Source organism: Haliaeetus leucocephalus, unplaced genomic scaffold (assembly GCF_000737465.1).
Source record: "Haliaeetus leucocephalus isolate CR32 unplaced genomic scaffold, Haliaeetus_leucocephalus-4.0 Scaffold155, whole genome shotgun sequence".
Taxonomy (NCBI): Eukaryota; Metazoa; Chordata; class Aves; order Accipitriformes; family Accipitridae; genus Haliaeetus; species Haliaeetus leucocephalus.
Window position 1 is genome coordinate 2,287,810 of NW_010972591.1, and position 19,353 is coordinate 2,307,162.

The 19,353-nt window shown below is 40.8% G+C and overlaps 1 protein-coding gene across 1 annotated transcript; it reads left to right on the top strand.

The window, feature by feature from the left end:
* The first annotated feature begins 844 nt into the window (after window positions 1–844).
* On the top strand, window positions 845–8,459 carry LOC104828452 (matrix metalloproteinase-27-like). The gene is made up of 10 exons (XM_010562124.1): window positions 845–989; window positions 1,342–1,580; window positions 2,187–2,335; window positions 2,433–2,561; window positions 4,592–4,753; window positions 4,926–5,049; window positions 5,343–5,473; window positions 5,700–5,859; window positions 7,939–8,042; window positions 8,251–8,459. Exons 1-10 carry the CDS (start codon window positions 873–875, stop codon window positions 8,349–8,351), a joined length of 1,416 nt encoding a protein of 471 aa, XP_010560426.1. The 5' UTR covers window positions 845–872; the 3' UTR covers window positions 8,352–8,459.
* Window positions 8,460–19,353: the final 10,894 nt, after the last annotated feature.

Genomic DNA, 19,353 nt, shown 5'->3' on the forward strand with positions numbered 1-19,353 from the left:
GAAATCCTGTAATTTGTCACAGCTTGTGTGACTCTTGAAACTTCCTTTATTCTGAATTACTTAAGACAGGAAATAATCATATCCCCTGTGGCTAATGTGGTTAAACTGAAGAAACCTTTTGTGATGAAATGGCAGATAGGTAGGTAGGTAGATAGATAGATAGAAAATAGATAGATAGATAGATTAGATAAATGCAGACAGCTATAAGATTATTCACCTCCTTTAGGCTGGATTTATAGAGTAAAATCTTTTTTGTTTATGTATATTATGTATATCTTGGATTCCACCAGTATAATTTAAAGGAAACACCTTTTCAAAGAGTTGCAGGGAAGAGGTGGGGAATGATTTGGGGTTTTCATCCATTTTCCAAATCACCCAGTCTCACTTTATGGATCAACTTAAAAAGAAAACTTTCTGCTTACAGTAATTTCTCCCAAAGTTTTAATTTTTTTGGATGGGATTCATATCTGCTACATGACTCCCATTTTCTAGGCTGAGAATTAGGAGTCCCTCCCTGTACATTTGGTGGCCTCATTTCACACAGCTGGGTACAGACAACTTAAAAGGTTTCATCTGGCATGAAATTGCTCAGGTTTGCTAAAATTCAGTGTAAAATAACTAAAATTGAGTGCCAGTTTTGAAATGGTATCCAAGCAGCTTAGGATTATTCAAATACTAACTGACTTCAGATGTCTGTGAAATCGGATGGGTTTAATTATGTTTTATCGTGTCAGTGTTATAGGCTGTGCGGAGGTAAGCAGAGCATGATAAACTCTGAGTCAGTCTACAGCTGAGTCTACAAAACACCCCATAACTGTACGAACTGGATACGCACAGAGTAGAAAGCAGACTGCTCTCCTACCAGGACAGAGATGGGAGTAAGAATGAAGGATCTTTCACTTTTGCTCTTAACGTGTGCAGCTCTTTCTAACACTCTTCCCATCCACCCAGAGAAAGACAGCAAAGAAGAAGATGTAAAGCTTGTACAGGTAACTACATTGTCCATATCTGAGATCTATTGAGCCTTCTCTTTTTAGATATGATCTGCGTGTTCCAGCTACACAGCAGTTTGCTGTCTGAGACAATGATATTACACAGAACTCTGTTGCCCAAACTTTACTAAAGTAGGATAAACAGTACAAACTGGAAATGTCAAGTAAATAAAAGTCAGGGATAATGTTGTCTGCTTCTGTTTAGCTACAATCCTCAGGAAAACATTGTGCTCCAAAATCACAGGCAGATGGTTTTGCCAGCAAAGTACACAAACAATATCAGTCCTAAGGTATTTGTTTAAGAAACAGATCAAAATGTGAAATGTGCTTGCTTTTTTTTTTTCACTAGGATTATTTAAATAAATTCTATGCTGTTGAGCCAGATCCAAATCAACTTGGATGGAAAATAAATGCTGAATCCACTGCTGAAAAACTTCAGAAAATGCAGCAATTTTTTGGTTTGAAAGTAACTGGAAAACCAGATACTGAGACATTGGAAATGATGAAGAAACCCAGGTGTGGAGTTCCCGATGTGGGTCTCTATGGTGTTACTCTGCCAGGATGGAAGAAAACCAAGCTGACATACAGGTAGTATATCAATAATTACTTTTTTAGTTTAAATTTTGGTTTTGTGGGTATCCACATTTGTTATATTTAAATAGAAGTTCTATAGCAATTCTTTCCAGTAGGGAATACAAAAATGTTTCTCTTTTCCCAGCTGTTAGCTAAGCATATTCCTGAGAGGAATTTCTGAGCGTCAAGCTGGGTATTTTACATTTTCTGAGTCAACCACAGTATTTTGCCTGTCATGTATCACTCCTGATAAATATTCTGTGAGCCAAACAGAAATATGAATTACGCCCTGTACAAGCCCTGTTATCTTCAAAATTTGCTAAGACCAACAGTTTAGTAGTCACAGAAACCTGAGGAGATGACTTTCCTCATGCTCAAGAGATGACCTCCTGGCTAAGGGCCATTTTGAGAAAAACTGATACTGTGTACACAATTATTATTATGAAAAAGACATGTTGGACAGTTATCACATTCCTCAAACTCAGTCAGAGATGAATCTTGGGAGCTATTGGATTACAGGTCAAATTGCTTCTTTTACATCTCTGTTCATCATCTTAACAATATTGGAGAAATTCTTTCTGCAAACACTAAGTATTATTACTTGAACCTTCATAACTGTAGAATTGTGAACCACACTCCAGATATGGGCAAAGAGGATGTGGATAAAGCAATCCAGAAGGCATTTAAACTGTGGAGCACTGTCACCCCGCTGATTTTCACTCGTATTCATGAGGGAATAGCAGATATAATGATTGCTTTTGGGACCAAAGGTAATACACTGACTGCATACCAATAGTAAGATTAATGTAAAGATTTTCCAATAGTCGTGACATAAACTCAATATTGTTTCAACATCTTATTGTTTAGCTCATGGACGTTGCCCTCGTTATTTTGATGGCCCCCTTGGCATCCTCGCTCATGCCTTTCCACCTGGCAATGGTTTTGGTGGTGATGTGCACTTTGATGACGATGAAGATTGGACCACAGGCTCAGCTGGTAGGTAAAAAAAAGGTTTCTGAAGTGTGATGCATATGGGTAAATTCCTTTTTGATTTTATCTAAGTGAAGGAATGGACTGAGATGAAACACAGCATTAACCATAAGAGCAGTTCGAGCATATTACAGCCATCCTCCAACTGGGATACTTATAATAATGCTGACATAAAATTAGTCTGATCTACTCTAGCTCTTATTTAGCACTGGTAAAGTTACCACCAGGACAACCCTTTTCACATATGAATGCTACAGACACGGGCCACTCTCACCTGGGAGTTGGCAGGGCCCATGCCCACCAGTTTCACAACCCGTGGTAAAAGCTTTCTGACGTTTTCCCCTCCTGGTGCACATGCCGGCACCAAGTCTGGCACTACCACACACTGCAGAGGAAGCACACCATGCCTTGCAGCAGCCCTCAGAGGAGATCCCCACCACCTAAAAAACATTACAGCCACCAGTGATAATAAAGAGTCTTCACTAATAATACCAAGATAGGTCCAGCTATAGGCTGTTACAGCTTTACTCTGTATTCAAGCTAGGATGGGATTATACATGAAAGTGTTCTCCAAGAAATTTCAGCTGCCTGCCAGCAGCTGGGAGTCTGAACATGCTGTTCAAGCCACCCACGGGCTGAGATGCAGTGTGTAGAGCTGACTACAGATGTGTGCCACGGGACCAGAGGAGAGGGGAATGCCGAGTGCTCAACCACCTGGCCGGGACCCATCTTCTCACCTCAATCCCCCCCCCTCAACCTCCAGGCTGGCTATACAGCACATGCTGCCTCTGACAGATCTGTCAGTACATGGGCACATTACTCTTTAGTACTTTAGATCCTTTTCTCATCCAGTTTTTGGGATGGAAAACTGCAGAGGATAACTGTAGCAGGAGAACTGAGGTCAAGCTGTAGAAAAGGCAAGGAGCTAACAAACAGGAAGGTGCTATAAGAACACTGCACGAGGAGGAGAGGTGCTGCTTTATTGTGCTGGGAAAAAAAAGGACGAGAGGTGGGCATGTCACACTGATAAGTTGCAATGTTTTCCCCACACTGGGACTGAATGGGTCAACCCATTCCTTGCTGCCATTCCTCAACAGCACAGCTCCAGTCACCAGGCATTGCAGAACTCATTGCGGAGCTTGGAGGACTTGTGAGAAGGGAGGACTGGAAATATGGGTGGAAAAATTGAGGCTTTGTTTGTTTTTTTGAGAAGTGGATATCTTGGCTTCAGCCAGCCTTTCTTGGGCAATCAATGACCAGTCCTCTGCACTGACACAGACTTGTGATCTTCATTAAGTCTTTTGATATTGCTGGCTCTTGGTCTGCAGGGCAGATGATCATTCTTCCCTAATTCAGAAAAGAGCGTTACTTGGAGGGATGCACGTCGAAGGAAATTCCATTTTCATCTATTTACTGTGTTAATATATTTCACTGGGAATAAGCATGCATAAGCATAATATTTTAAAAAGATATTTTATTTGACAAGGCTATAAAGAAACCATATGCTTTAAAGTCCTAATGATAAAAAGGTAAATCATTCTGCTAACATTCTATTTTTCCTTGTCTATTCCTGATCTCACTTTTCTTTCTTAGTTTTGTAGGAGGGGGAGTGACACACAGAGTGACACTTTGGTACCTCGAGTGAGCATGGAGTGCATTGTCCTGTCCTTGCCCTGGAGAGCTGTTAGTTTGACCTGACTCACTATCTAATCTGTTCTAGCTCAGCCAGGAAACCCTGCCAGGACATTCCTCAGAGCTGCACCCACACTCACCCCCAGACAGCTACTCATGCTGCACACATACTTTCAGTAGCTAACAGAAAGAACAGCAGGAAAGAGGGCCAAAAGCCACTCCCTTCTAGTGGGGGAAGAACACCACTTTATCCTATTAAAAAAAAATGTTTATGTATATGCATACCCTAGTGAATTTCAACATATTGTATGAAAACTAGCACTGAGCAATAGCCCTGTTGTGTTTATATCAGCCATCTGCAGACCAAAATTAGACTGATCTCTTCTGTCCATCCATTTTTTAAGGGTTCAACTTGTTCCTCGTTGCTGCTCATGAGTTTGGCCATGCCCTGGGTCTCTCCCATTCTAATGACCAGAGGGCTTTGATGTTCCCCAATTATGCCTACATCAGCCCCAGCGAATTTCCCCTCTCTCCAGATGATATAAGTGGCATTCAGTCCATTTACGGTGAGTAAAATCCATGGCTTAAAAAAAGAAGTAAGCAGGAGAGAAATAATCTCTTTCACAAACTTTAGCCATAAAAATAATTGTATTCTCATAATATCAAAAATACATTTATATGTGAAAACCTTAATGTTTCTACAAATTTGGTGTATTCTTTCTAAAATGTCTCCCCTAGGATCTCCACCAAGTGCCCCAGATAAAAGGCCAGCCATCCCTACCTCACCTGAAACCTGTGGCTCCCAGATGTCTTTTGATGCTATAACTACACTCCGACGAGAAGTAATTTTTCTAAAGGGCAGGTAAATATTGATATGACATTTGTCTCTGTGAGGTTTATTTTTTCCTGATTTCTACAAAGACTGAATACTTTGGTGGTTCACATAATTATGATAATGAGACAAATGGATAGATTTCAGTTCATGGAAATAAAACTTTTAGCAGATACAAGTTATATTACTATTTTTGCAGAGTCTGAAAAGCTCCACTGTCGAGAAAGAGCTTGTAAGTCACCACATTGTTCACATTCTTGTGCATATATAGAAATGTCTGTGGTTTACTATTTACTACAAAAACTGTTTCATATTTAAATCAGGCACTTATGGCGAGTCTATCCTGATAATTCAGAAGTTGAACGTGAATTGATTTCTACCTTCTGGCCAACTCTGCCAGCTGGTATTGAAGCTGTGTACGAGAACACGAAAGACCAGATCCTATTTTTCAAAGGTGAAGTATGAGATCTTCCATAAATTTTTCTTAACTTTAATTCTGTGGGAAGATGGGAGGAAGGAAGGGTAGCTATATGTGCATAAAATTGACTTTTCAAATAAATAAATAAAAAACTTACACATTTAATCTAGTTTTCCTACAACCTACAGTAAGGGAATGCATTTTTTCTTTTACTGTCTGAAAATCATTGGTGAAACTAGGTATTTTGGGGATTTTTTAACAGGCAATAAATTCTGGGTTATCAGCGGATATCAGGTGTTGCTTGGTTATCCAAAGAATATCAACACACTGGGCTTCCCTAAAGGTGTCAAGAAAATTGATGCAGCTGTTTGTGATAAACAGACAGGGAAGACAGTCTTTTTCACAGGTGACAAGTACTGGAGGTAAGAAAAATTGACTAATGTTTTATTATGATTGACTGCAATATAATCTGTATACAATTAAAATTGTCCATGTGATAAAAGAGAAAGTAGACCTTTAGGTAACTATATGTAACCAGGTGACTATAGTAATCCTACTTTTCTTAGAAACATTTCTTTGACTCTTTCAGGAGGAGAAGAATATAGCTTTGACTTTTGAGAGCTTAAGGGTGCCCTGAAATGGGCATTCAAGATATGGACCCATTTTGATGCATTACACCTTGAAGCTGAAAAAATTCCAGCATGTAGAGAAGTTTTACAAATACGATAGACAAAATTATTTCTAGAAAATAAAGATCTGAAAGCTAACCTACTTCAGTAGAAGGCTGGCTGGGATGGCTTGTGCAGGATTTCTCTGATTTCTGAAAAGTCCTGGGTTATTTTATCTTTTTTAGAGAGATAGAAATGATAGTTCATTTTTCTTTCTTTGGCTGGTTAGTATTGGATTTGCACATGCTGCTTCTAAATCCTATTCCCAAGCTGTCATGAATGAGTCCTGATACCCAAATACCAGGCAAATGGAAGCAAAAAACCAGCTTTGGGAAGCTGATAGATTCCTCCTGTTTGCAAGGACAACTGCTGCAAAGGCCTTCTGCAGGCAACCAGGAGCATGCATGGGTCAAACAGTCTTTATTGTGGTTAATTGTGGAGTTCCTCAATGAGACAAACAGTATCAGCCGGATTTTGAGCTGTATGTCATTTCCTTTTTGATAGTTTTGGAAAGAGTATTTACAATATCTTGTATTGCTATTTTACTGCCTTGGTCACAAGACAAAAGCATTCAAGAAAACCACAGGATTTCTTACCTAGTAACTCATTCTCTCAGTCTCATGTCCCTGTGAAAATTATTTCTTGTATCCAAGGAGAAGTAAAACAAAGACTTGTTTGTTTGCTTGGTTTTTTTTCCTGAGAGGGTTCCTCAAATCTTGAGGAACCTTTTAGGTCCTCCTTTCAGCCCCCAAATTCAGCCCCATCTCATAAAAATTGTCCTGGCTCAGTTAGGAACAACTTGATTGTACTAGAAATGTCAGCTTCCTCTCCTCCATCTAAGTCTGTCAGCTAGTAGAGGATTATGTACAATATCATATAAAAGTCTAAGAGGAGTTTAAAATTCATGCAATAAATATGTGCAGTCGCTATAGTGGGAATCAACCTGGCCAGTTTCCACGCACTCTCTGTCACACTGCTATCGTTAGAGGAGGTAAATCCCAACCCTGCTGTCAAAAACACAGGTCTTCCTTCAATTTGTTTCACTCCAGATGCTTCTTTGGAGATGTCTGCCTTTACGTCCTGGTTTTGGCTGGGATAGAGTTAATTATCTTTCCAGTAGCTGGTATAGTGTAGTGTTTTGGGTTCAGTAAGAGAATAATGTTGATAACACACTGGTGTTTTCAGTTGTTGCTAAGTGGTATTTAGACTAAGTAAATCAAGGATTTTTCAGCTTCTCATGCCTAACCAGCAAGAAGGCTGGAGGGGCATAAGAAGTTGGGAGGGGACGCAGCCAGGACAGCTGACCCAAACTGGCCAATGGAGTATTCCATACCATGTGACATCATGCCCAGTATATAAACTGGGGGAGTTGGCCGGGCTGGGGGGAATCGCTGCTCGGGAACTTAGCGGGCGTCAGTCAGTGAGTGGTGAGCAATTGCATTGTGCATCACTTGTTTTGTATCTTCCAATCCTTTTATTACTATTATTGTCATTTTATTATTATTATCATTATTAGTTTCTGCCTTTCTGTTCTGTTAAACTGTTTTTATCTCAACCCATGAGTTTTACCTTTTTTTTCCCAATACTGCATTGTGCTTAGTTGCTGGCTGGGGTTAAACCACAACACTTTATCAGCAAACAGGTAGCCACGTCATGGAAAACGCAATGGCCAGATCCTACAGACATTTGTGCGAGTAGATAACTTTACTCTCTGTAACCCCAGTGAAATTAGTCAAACTACAGACAGTGGACACCTTTCAGCAGCTGCTTAATTCTTTGCAAAATTGATATCTAAACTCTGTAAAATTGCATGTTTCCCTTCATATGATTTAGGTTTGATGAAAACAGCCAGTCCATGGAGAAGGGTTATCCTAGACAGACAGTTGATGACTTTCCAGGAATTAGCCAGAAGGTTGATGCTGTTTTCCAACAGAAAGGTAAATGAAATGAGCTTTTAAGTAAAATCAGTTTACTTGTAAATAACATAAGTTCTGGAGTTAAGATGAATGTCATTATTGCTGTATCCTGCAAAAGACAGAACTGAAGAGGTGCTCTCTTGTGTGTACGAAGATGATGTTCCCTGCTTTGTCAGAATGAAGCTATTTCTTGCATCCATAACATAATGCTTTACTTTTTTATTTCCAGGATTATTCTACTTCTTCCATGGATTGAAACAGTGGGAGTTTGAACCTACTGCTAAAAAAGTTATCCGTGAAATAAAGAGTAACAGCTGGTTTAACTGTTAATATCATTAAACTTTCTTACACACACCAAATGAGAATAAAAATCATTGTAGATTGCTCAGAGGTCGTTCCTATTTACATTGCTCTACAGAAGAGGCAACAGGACTAGTTTTCATATATGTCTACTATTTCAATAAATCAGCATGCCAGTTCTAGTTGTATCTCCAAAGGCTAGAATAAAACCGCATTTTTTCTCCCGATTAAGTGCAAAATGTCCAACATAATTTAGTAGTAATACTCCAGATGGGTTTTCAGATATTTTGGCAATAAATGGTTTTAAGTTGATGTCAACTATTTTCTGCTTCATCTGTTGAAGGTGTTCTGTATTTCTGAGGTGTGAAAGACTTCAGGTTAATATATTAATATCCTTCCAACATACAATGTTTTTATTTTGCTTCTTTTCTCTCCAAACATCAAGAGCCAGGCTTTTCATTATCAGTTGTTTTTTTCTGTCCTCTGTCTTGCATCCTCTCCTGCTCTTCTTTGAGTATTATAGCCTTGTCCCTTTCACATCATATCAGTATTTTGCCACCAAAATCACCCTCCAGCCCCAGCGCCTAAATACATTATCCAACTCTGATCTGTCTTTTTAGCATAACAATAAGCATTTCATCAGTGGCCATTTTTTGTGAATCTATGAATGACATCCTTCATAAAGCAGCCCTGTCCTACTCAAGAAATAGATTCAATTACCATGTCATGAATCACAACCTTTCCTCCACTAACACAAAGCATGTGCTTCAAGTACACATATATCTGAGATTTACTACACGCTGCCATCACACATGGAGCAAGCTCCTCACAAAATCAGACAAAATCTATAAAGTCACAGCCGTATTCTCTCCAAGTATTTCCTTTACATTTAATTCTGGAAACAGGCGCAGAACACACTGCCTGCATGGCTAAATATATCTGTGAATATGATCTTATTAGTATTGCCTTGTCCTCCTGCTCCCTAGTTCTCACATACCTGGCTGTTTGGCACACCTGTTGCATGTTTGAATAAAAAGCTTCTTTTTGCTGTGTGCTTTTACAGTCCCAGATAGTTACAACAATGCAATGATCCCAATCTGAACCTTACCTACCTGATTTGGTGTAAACAGCGAGAGTACCATTATTTTGCTGCTATTGCTGTAAGAACCCCACTGTCTTGGTTCCCACCAGGAAATCAAAATAGAGGCTCAGATATGCTGTTTCACCAATCTATAAAACTAATCGTGGTGAACAACATCACACTCTAGATCCCTAACAAAATTTAAAATTGAAGTGGGATGGAATGCTAGACATTTGGGTGAGATTCATCTGACTTAACTTTAGCTTTCTGTCTATCTACATATCTACTCTACACGAGTTAAGGAAGATCCCTGTACTGAAAGAAGAGGGAGAAGTTCTCCACAATGTTACTTGTCTCATCTCATCCAAAGACTGTGCCTGGGCAAACCAGTATCTTCAGCCCCTGGAGAAAACACCTATTTGCTGAGGAGGGCTAGCCAACTATCTCAGAGTAGCTAACTTTCAGACAGCTAAAGTTTGGTGACATTTATAGTGTCTTTGCTGGGTATCTTTCAGTTTTTATGTGATCCAAAATAGAAGGACATCCTATTTTTATCCTCTCTGATGTTCGCTTTCTGGCAAGATACACCAGCAGCTTTTTATATCATGACAAGCCAGTGATAAAATTGTCTGAAGGCACCTGCTTGGACTGACACTGCCTGTGGAGTGACCATGATATCCCACGACAAGAGCAGAACATGCTGGAGGCAGGTGGGATGGAGACGGTTCCTTACCTATTTCTGTATTTCCAGCCTCCTTAAACTCTTCTCCAGCATTCAATTCAATTGATGGCTGTGTAGAAATCAGTCAGCCCAATCACAGAAACTGCCAAGTTACACCCACGTGTTTATACTCAGAGGCAAGATTGCTTTTTCACACACACTGTGCTCAGTGTGTAATACAATTGTAATTTTAGCTGCAAGAAAAGTTTAATCATTGAGTCACTAAGGAAATTATTCAGTCCTTTGTAATACATGGGCAAGTTCCTCTGTCTTCAGATACATAAACAAACATAGCTACTCTGTGCTCCTTCTTTTCTCAGGTGAAACATTGCTTCACAACTTGTCTTAAAGGAAGTTAATCTTCAACAGTGAAATGCTGTTAATGAAGTTTTCTGACTGGCAGCTTTGGCATTCTGTTAAAACAGCATGGAGCGTGTGTTTACAGGTCACCTGCAAAAATAAATGAAGCAATGAGTACTGCTTTCCCTCTATTTGAGAAGAAGGCCTGAAAAGTCACTCCCAACACAAAAAGACTTGACTTTTGACTAGTGAAAACAGCTTGGTCACTCAGTTTTCCCTCTTCACTTGTTGTTTCTTTGGAGGAATAGGAGCCAGAATAGGAGTGTCACAGAAGAAATCCAGTAAGTGGTGAGTGCTTAGTGGTGGTCCTTTCTCTCCATCTCTGCCAGGAGCCTGGCTAACATGGGATTATTGTATCTTGCACCTCACCGTATCCTCCCACAGCTCTAAAGAGCTCCCAATACCACCTCCCCAGCATTCTTTTATGCCATCTATAGCTCCTCATAATGCATGTCCCCATGCTACATTTAGGTTACCAGCTGAGTAATGCTGTGCAGTTACCCATGGGCTGACCAGCCACTGGCCCCACAGCCCAGCCAAGGGATGAATTATCTACCTTCCCATTAACAGGGTGTTTTCTCCTCTAGCCAGCTGGTATTTTCCACAAAACCTGTAGGAACCACAAAGTCTCAGTTCAGCTTGGCTGAAGTTTGCCAGTACCTTCAGTTACTGTGGAACCAGCCGGACACAGAAACAGATACACAGAAAAAAGGATCCCACGTGGTCAAGCTAAAGTAATTGTCTCAGTGTTTTTACTAAACATCCTTCTTGCTTTTCAAGGCACATTTCCATTTGGTTTTGTAATGTCATAGTCCCCCTGCTGTTGACCAGAGGAATTTGGAAGGGCAGACAAGGCAAGTCAGAAAAGATAGAAAAACAAGGAGAAAGCTAATCCCTACCTGTCTTTCCAGTTGTTTCATATCACAAAGAAAAAAATGGTCATTTGTTTCTTGGCCAACTAATGTTTTTTTAACAGCTGTTTTTCAAATGGATCGTAAGATTGTGATGATGAGACTGGATTAGGAAATGAGGATATGATGCCTCCTCATGTAATGTGTTGCTGAGACACATGAAGTACAGCGTCCCTGGTAGATTGTTCTGAAAAGTCCTGCTTGCTTCTCTGCCTGCAAGAACCTTGTCTCTCAGCACTGGTATGGGAGTGCTTTAGCTACCAGAGTGGGGCAGGAGCTGTGTATAATCAAATACTTTCTAGAGAGAGCTTAAAACCCACCTCTTCCCCTTACCCTTTCAGGTGAGCAACCTATCTAGTGTGTTCTTGGGTGACAGACAGGTCACCCCAAAAGCCTTGAGAAAACTGATACTGAATCTTTCTAAGGGTTTGGTACCTGAAAGGAAGAAAAAAGACAAGCATGGGAGCTTACATATGGAGAAAGAACTTGTCATTACCTGGATGCACATACCTGGTCTTCCCTGCACTTGCTCATAACTTCATGTCTCTTGCAGCTAATTGCCAAAAACCTGATAACAGAAAAGGAAGCTGCAAGGCCAGTATTTAAGCATTGATAGCCAACATACTCTTTGGACAGCTTATGAAGTTTGAACACTGAACCTTCAGACATGCCAGAACCGTGCCCAAAGCAGAGTACTAAAACCTAGTACAGCCATTGTGGGTACTGAGACACGACGCTGGCAAGAAATGCAGGTGAGCTGCACAATGTGCCTGGCTAGAACAGGAAAGAGCACTTCTCTGAGGGCTACAGACACAGGCAGGGATCTTGGCAGGGTGAGCACTCTTAATGGCAGCTGTCTCAGTGACATTACTGAGTGCATCCTGTACGCATACTTTGTAGACAGAACCTAAACGTTTGAGATGTAGGTTCTGTGTTCTGAATCAGAGTTTTTCATGGTCTGCCTGCATTAATTAATCAAATCAGTTTGGGGGGGCAGGGGGAGTGTCTGTTGGGGTTTTTCCTCATGCATCATATGCTTCACGTGTTTTTATTATCTGTAAGCACTGTGTCTTGCTACCTTTCAATAAGTGAGTAGACATAGATGCATGTGTCTGTGTGTGTGTATGTTTGTGTGCACCGTAGAAGTGCCTTGCCCACGGGTACATGTGTGTCTGTGCAGCCTCTGCGGGGCTCTGCAGGAGTTCAGGGGCTAAAGGAGTAGGGGATCTCAGCAGCTGCATGGAAATGCCTTTTGTGCATATTACGAACAAATGCTGCTTGTAGAACTGAGGGCAATACAGCCTCCACATAACTGAGCAACACAGGTTTTGAACCATCAGATAAAGAGCCAACATGAGCTCTTAAAGACTAGGTATGGGGTGGGTAACACAGGCTTTTGATATAAGTGACTGCGGGGCATCTCTTTGACCTTGGACTGATGAGGGTGGTGGTTACTTTTGGAGCAGTTGCTGAGGATACAGAAGACTAGCACAGGCTGACAAAGAAATCTGCTTCTTGCGAGAGGATGGAGTTACGAGCTTACATGGCAGAGCACATCATACGCGTGCCACCGCCACAGCCCACAGGGACTGCCCGCTGCTCCCCAGCACCCTGCGCATCGGGGTCCTTGGGCTGGCAGGGGAGGGTCACAGCTGCCACCCGGCGCTCACAGCTGCCCCAGCATCTGCTCCAGGTTAGCTCCCACAGCTCAGCTCCTCAGATGCTCGATTTTAATTGTGTGGTTGCGCAGCTCACAGTTTTCTAAGTAATAGTTTGCATAAAGGTGTTCTAAAGAGAAAAATATATGCAAGGAGAAGCATGTAGTTTTGAAAATGAAACATGCTTTGTTAATTCTATTGATAGTGTAAATTAAATTAAATAAACTGAGCACTCCGTTTACCATGTTGCTGGTGATTCAAAATCACCGAAGAGAAAACATACAGAAAAACATTGATAGAGTACTAGAAACTATGTCCTGAAGGACTGAGTCCCCTAAATTGTCAGCAACTATTATAGGAACTGGTAAAAGCAGTTTTACTCTAGACTGAGAAGGTTACACCGGTCAAGATTAAAAATCAATGTCTAAAAATGAAAGTTTTTTAAAAAAATAGCTTACAGACATACGGTAAATGTCATTATTATACAGAACTTGGTAATAAAGATGAAAAATATATAGCTTACAAAAAGCACTGGAAAATATTTTTCAGATGTGTGTATGTATATAATAGAAATATATACACATATTTACCTCTAGTTATGTTTCAGACTATCACCATTACTTTTATAAGCACTGCTTTTGATTTTCACCCAAGATTATAGAGGAAGTGACTTATACAACATATATATGAATTCTTTTCTTTAAATCATGGTGTAATTTAGCTTAGATTATTACATTTTTCCAAGGAGTTGAAAAGTGTATTTATCACTTCATACTACTGCACACAGGATTATTGTGAACAAACCAGGCACTCAGTGCAAAAGAAATTTGTTTAAAGAAGCAAGTAAAGGTTACACTGATCTCAGGAAGAGACCAAACTGCTACAAGTATGTTCTGGAGCAAAATTCTGCAAGTTAACAAGTGTTTGTTTACAAAGATGTACAGAAACATCACCTGGACATGCATTTTAACAAGAATAGAATATGGAAGGAGAACAGCTGTTTTTAAAGAAGTCTTTTTCATTTCTAAGAGTGATAAACTCTTCCCTCATTTCCAAGATCACAGTGCAGCCTGCGTACATCATGAGCTAGAGGACAGGCTTTAATTAAAGAAAAAGGTGCTGATTCAGCAAAGCCTTCAAGCTCGTGCCAAAACTGAAACACATATTTAAGTAACACTACTTCAGAAATCTTTTGCTCAGTCCTAATGAATACATCTGTGCTCATTATGAACATAGAAACGTACTGCCATAACAAAGTTCACACAAAGCATGGCCATTCCTCAAGCACTTGGCTGAAGAAATGTACATTCACACTGTTACATTCAAAATGATCTGCACATGAAACAAGAATGGGCCCCACCATCTTCCTGCCCCTTGCAGTCCCCTCAACTCTCATCCCCAGAGCTTAACCTGCCACCCTGCAAACCTTTCTGCCTCTGGTTTCGCAAAGGTTTTCCTCAGGTGCAGATTATTGGAGGACATAATTTAGGGAATCGGTGCCATTAAAAGACAAAAGGCTAAAACAGTAGCAAATTGTACAAAGGGAAATCAGAGGTCATTGATTCATTTCTGAATATGCTGTGGGATATTCTTGCACACATGGTATTTCAGTAAGAATTTGTTTAGACTGTGAAGGCCAAGTTCTAATTATCTAATTTCCACCTATATCCTTGTGTCTGGCTGTCCTACTGACTGGATCTGAGCCTTTAAAGATGCTTAACCACCAGGAAAATATAAGTCTCTGCAATTTGGGGTGAATTTGACCATCCTTAAAGCTTTAAAGTGAGTGGAAAAAGGATCCTGAACTTAGAGAACATACTGACAACGGGCAGGAAAAAAGGTTTTTTCTCTTGGAGCATCTATTTGGGGCAGGGGACAAAGGAACTATAGACTTTAACACTAGGATAAGAATGCCTAGAAAGGTTTGCTGTACATTAGTGTTTGGGTTCAGAGTAGTGTGGTTTTGAAGCCAGCCTCCTCATCACCCTCACTTGCCATGAATGGTTTCAGTTTGGGGAGCACTTTGTGGCCAAAAAAATCAGATTCCTGGTAGAGAAAGCTATCTGGGAGGCTCTGCCACAGCTGCCCATGTGCCCAATGGGTAGATCTGAGCTCAGACTAAAGAATGGTCCTTTGGACACCTTCAAACCATGTGGCCAAAAGGAAGTGTTTTAGGACAAGAAGTCAGTCTGAGTCTCCTACTGAATGCTTTGCCTGTGCTTAGCTAACAGCAGGGAGTTATGAAAAAGATGGATTTAGCCCTCAGGTTATGTTTCTCTCAGCAGCAGTTACAAAAATGTAATTGTGCATGCCTTGAATCATGCTGGAATATGTTTGTGGTGTTCAAGGCAAACAGATGAATACCCAGTCTGGGCAGCTTTCCCTGACAAAACTGTGTGTTTATGTTTGCTGATGGTAGCCACAATCACCTGAATTGCTATAGTGCATAAACCCTCGTTCATTTGTGCCCTTTCTATTGACTTAGGAATTACAAGAGCAAAGTCAGTTTTGCAGCAACATGACCCTAAAGTGTCTGGCAGGAGCAAACATTTAGTGTAACACATAGGTGCTAAGCAGGTAAAACCAATATGCACTGGGAGGAGAAATAAGGAGACCTGAAGTCTGCATGCACAGGCACTGCCCCAGATGGGTTGCCTGTGGCTATCTGAAATCCCACAGCTTCATTTCAGGGCCATGCTTGCAAGGTTATTCTCTGTCCAAAATTAAAGCCAGAAGAACAACAACTGTGTCATTAACCAGGTGTGGAAGTGCTAGCTGAATCTTCTCTTATAACCCTGCTGGAAAATCAAAGGGTTGCTCAGTTTTACACAGAAGGGAAGAGAGCCAAAGAAAAGAGAAGCTGCTCACTGAAATCTATGTAAGAAACCTACTAGGGAATCCTTATGTAGCTTCCACATTCCCGTGGCCATTCACTCATCCCAGGTTATCAGACCTCTCTCTAGAAGTTATTACTGGGTCCAAGATGTGACCTACTTCTTTCATGGATTGTGTCCAGTCAGTACCTTGCTGTCCTGCCCTTCTCCTTATACAATCCTTTTTTTTTTCTGTTTGGCTTTTGGAGTTTCACATTTAAATAAAAAGACTCTTGTAACTTGTGAAGCACCAAAATGGCTTCTTGTAACATAACATCAGGACCTTGCTTCTGCCCTGGGGCAGCTGGGGCTTCCCCATCACCACCAGGCAGAAATGTCCCTGTTCCTGCAGTCTGGCACAGCAAGCCCCAGGCTCATGTCATGTGGCATCTACTCCCCCTTCCCACCAAGCTTGCACTCTTTTGGGCAAAACCTGGCTGAACCACAGAGTTGCCCTGATTTTGGCCAAGGTATGGGCTGATTTGGAAGCTCCTTTTCAAAATCACCTGCATAGCCCTACCCACCATGCTTAATCACAAGAAAATCAGCAGAAGGCGGAACACCATTGACAAATCACAGGGTTTTCATGAAGATTTCTGTAACTTTAGAGCTCCCAGGGTCATGATCAGGCTTGAGATACAATAACGAATACATTCTCCATAGTGTAATTAGACAGACTAATTCAGAGTGTAATCTAGACATCTGTAGCTAGTACTTGTTACCCATGTAACAAAAAAACTGCAAAACAGAGCTCCTTCCCTTCCAAAAATCTGCATGTAAGTCTGAAAAACTAAACCTCAGAATTCTTGTCTTGGCAAGCATACAAAGCATAACTCTGTTATGATCATTGGATGGATGATATCCTTGTCCCTTCAAGGGACACAGATAGGGCAACTTGACAGAGTTCATATTCACCCCAATTCATGACCAATGCCTTCTCTTTCTCAAGACTTGAGTGCCACAATGATTATCAGTCCCTTCCCAATTGGTTTAGATTCATTATATATTTTTTTGTTTTCCACTGCAAACCTAACCCACGTTGCTGGGAAAATAGGAAGGTGACAAAGGAGGGCACTGAGGATTACTGCAGATGAGGGCCTGAAGGTGTGTGGCAGGAGGAGGAGCATGGGTATCTAAACACAGGCATTTATAGAAGGGGTCTCCCCATCTCCCTTTCAGTGTAATAAGGCTTTATTATTAGAAGAGTAAGATGAAGTACAAGAGAATAAAACAACTATAAACACAGAGAATAAACACAACTATCACATGAAATAGTAACTTGATAACATATAGAGTATTGTTGCTAAAATATGGGTACATTCATTTGTATTTGTCATTTAAATAATATTTTTATGTTCTTAGTTCCATGCTTGTAATAAAGGAAATAAATATGTTGTCTGAAATGAAACATGGGATATTAAACATGGAGCATTCCTGGGATGAAGGTATACACAAACCACATAAAGCATACAACAGTCCAAAATTTCATAGCACTCCTTAGAGTTACCACACATGACAGACACTTGCTGTTAAGAGGCTAAAATTATGAGAAAAAAAAGAAATCACTGCAAATTCTCTTAAAACAGACAAAAAAAAAAAAAAAAAAAGAATAGTCTGTGACTACACACTTTAAATAGACCACTAACTGTGAGGTCCTGTAATAAACCATGTTTTGGTCTTTGTTGAAGGTTGGCAGACAGGAAAGCTCACTAAAGCAAAGTCCTAGAGCTCCTCTTTAGAGTATTCACTCAGTTCCACAGTGGAAATGGATTCAGGCCGCTATATTATTCATTACAAAGAGTGTTTCCAGGCAAGTCATTCTCTTGTTTGCATATGCATAGAACTCACTGCTTTGTGAACACAACATCTACTCATTATACTCATGGGCAAGTAACAAAGATGATTTATCTAACTCCCTAAATGAAATATATTTGCCGATTGAGGGCATTCATTTTGATCTGCTTCTGCAACACCAAGAAAAAGCAGTTTATCTGCAGATATGTCCTGCAGCTGCCTCTTCTGGGAGCCTTTCCCTCCTTCAGCATGGGCAGCCAGGAACTGTGCTCAAGGAGTCATAAACTGCTTAAAACCTGGTCTCTACACCTACTGCTAGTCACCAAAGCAGAGCTGATGTTGTAAGAGAAATACCAGGCTGCTTCTATTTGTACACTGAATACTCTATGACACAGCACAGCTATGTGCCATTGGTGTGTATAACAGAGTGGTTCCTAATCCTCTCTCTTAGACTAAGTTAATTTCTCATCCTTCAGCAATAAAACCAAACTATTTATCTGTACAACTGCTTGGCTGGCAGCTGGAACTGCCAGTATCGTATGATACCTAATAAAGACGCTAAGGTCTTGTTTCATTATCATGTACAGTAATAAGTTTATCTCCATGCACAGTAGTAAGTTTACCTCACTCTTTTGACAAAATACGTAGTAGAAATAATAGCAGTATCTTTCCTGTGCTACTGCTGGACAAGGGCCTGTGCAAATCACAGGGTATGCTATGGTACAACTGATTTCTAATTACCTAACTTGCTATACCAGTGAGCACTATGGCTGGCTGTTGTGGTTTAACCCCAGCCAGCAACTAAGCACCACACAGCCACCCACTCACTCCTCCCTCCCCTCCCCCCCAGTGCGATGGGGGAGAAAATCAGGAAAAGAAGTAAAACTCGTGGGTTGAGATAAGAATGGTTTAATAGAACAGAAAAGAAGAAACTGATAATGATAATGATAACACTAATAAAATGACAACAGTAATAATAAAAGGATTGGAATGTACAAATGATGGGCCGTGCAATTGCTCACCACCCGCTGATTGACACCCAGTTAGTTCCCCAGCGGCGATCCCCCGCCCCCAGTCCCCCCAGTTCCTATACTAAATGGGACGTCACATGGTATGGAATACACCGTTGGCCAGTTTGGGTCAGCTGCCCTGGCTGTGTCCTGTGCCAACTTCTTGTGCCCCTCCAGCTTTCTTGCTGGCTGGGCTTGAAAAGCTGAAAAATCCTTGACTTTAAACACTACTTAGCAACAACTGAAAACATCAGTGTTATCAACATTCTTCACATACTGAACTCAAAACATAGCACCATACCAGCTTCTAGGAAGACAATTAACTCTATCCTAGCTGAAACCAGGACGCTGGCCAAACTCCGAGCGATTTAACTGGATTTCATGTCGTGCTTGTATTCAGCTGTGCATTTACTGATTTAGATTTGTACACCCAAGCAGCAGTTCTTTTTCTGGGACTTGGCCATTAGCTATGTTCAGAATATCCTTTCACTCTCAGCACACCTGTCACCTTACGATGACAAATACCAGCTCAGCACCAGTCTTCACTGAGCAATGAGATCCCACATGCTTGTGCTGTTTTCAGTCTTTTTCCACTACAAACGTGGAAGGAGAGATGAGGTGTGT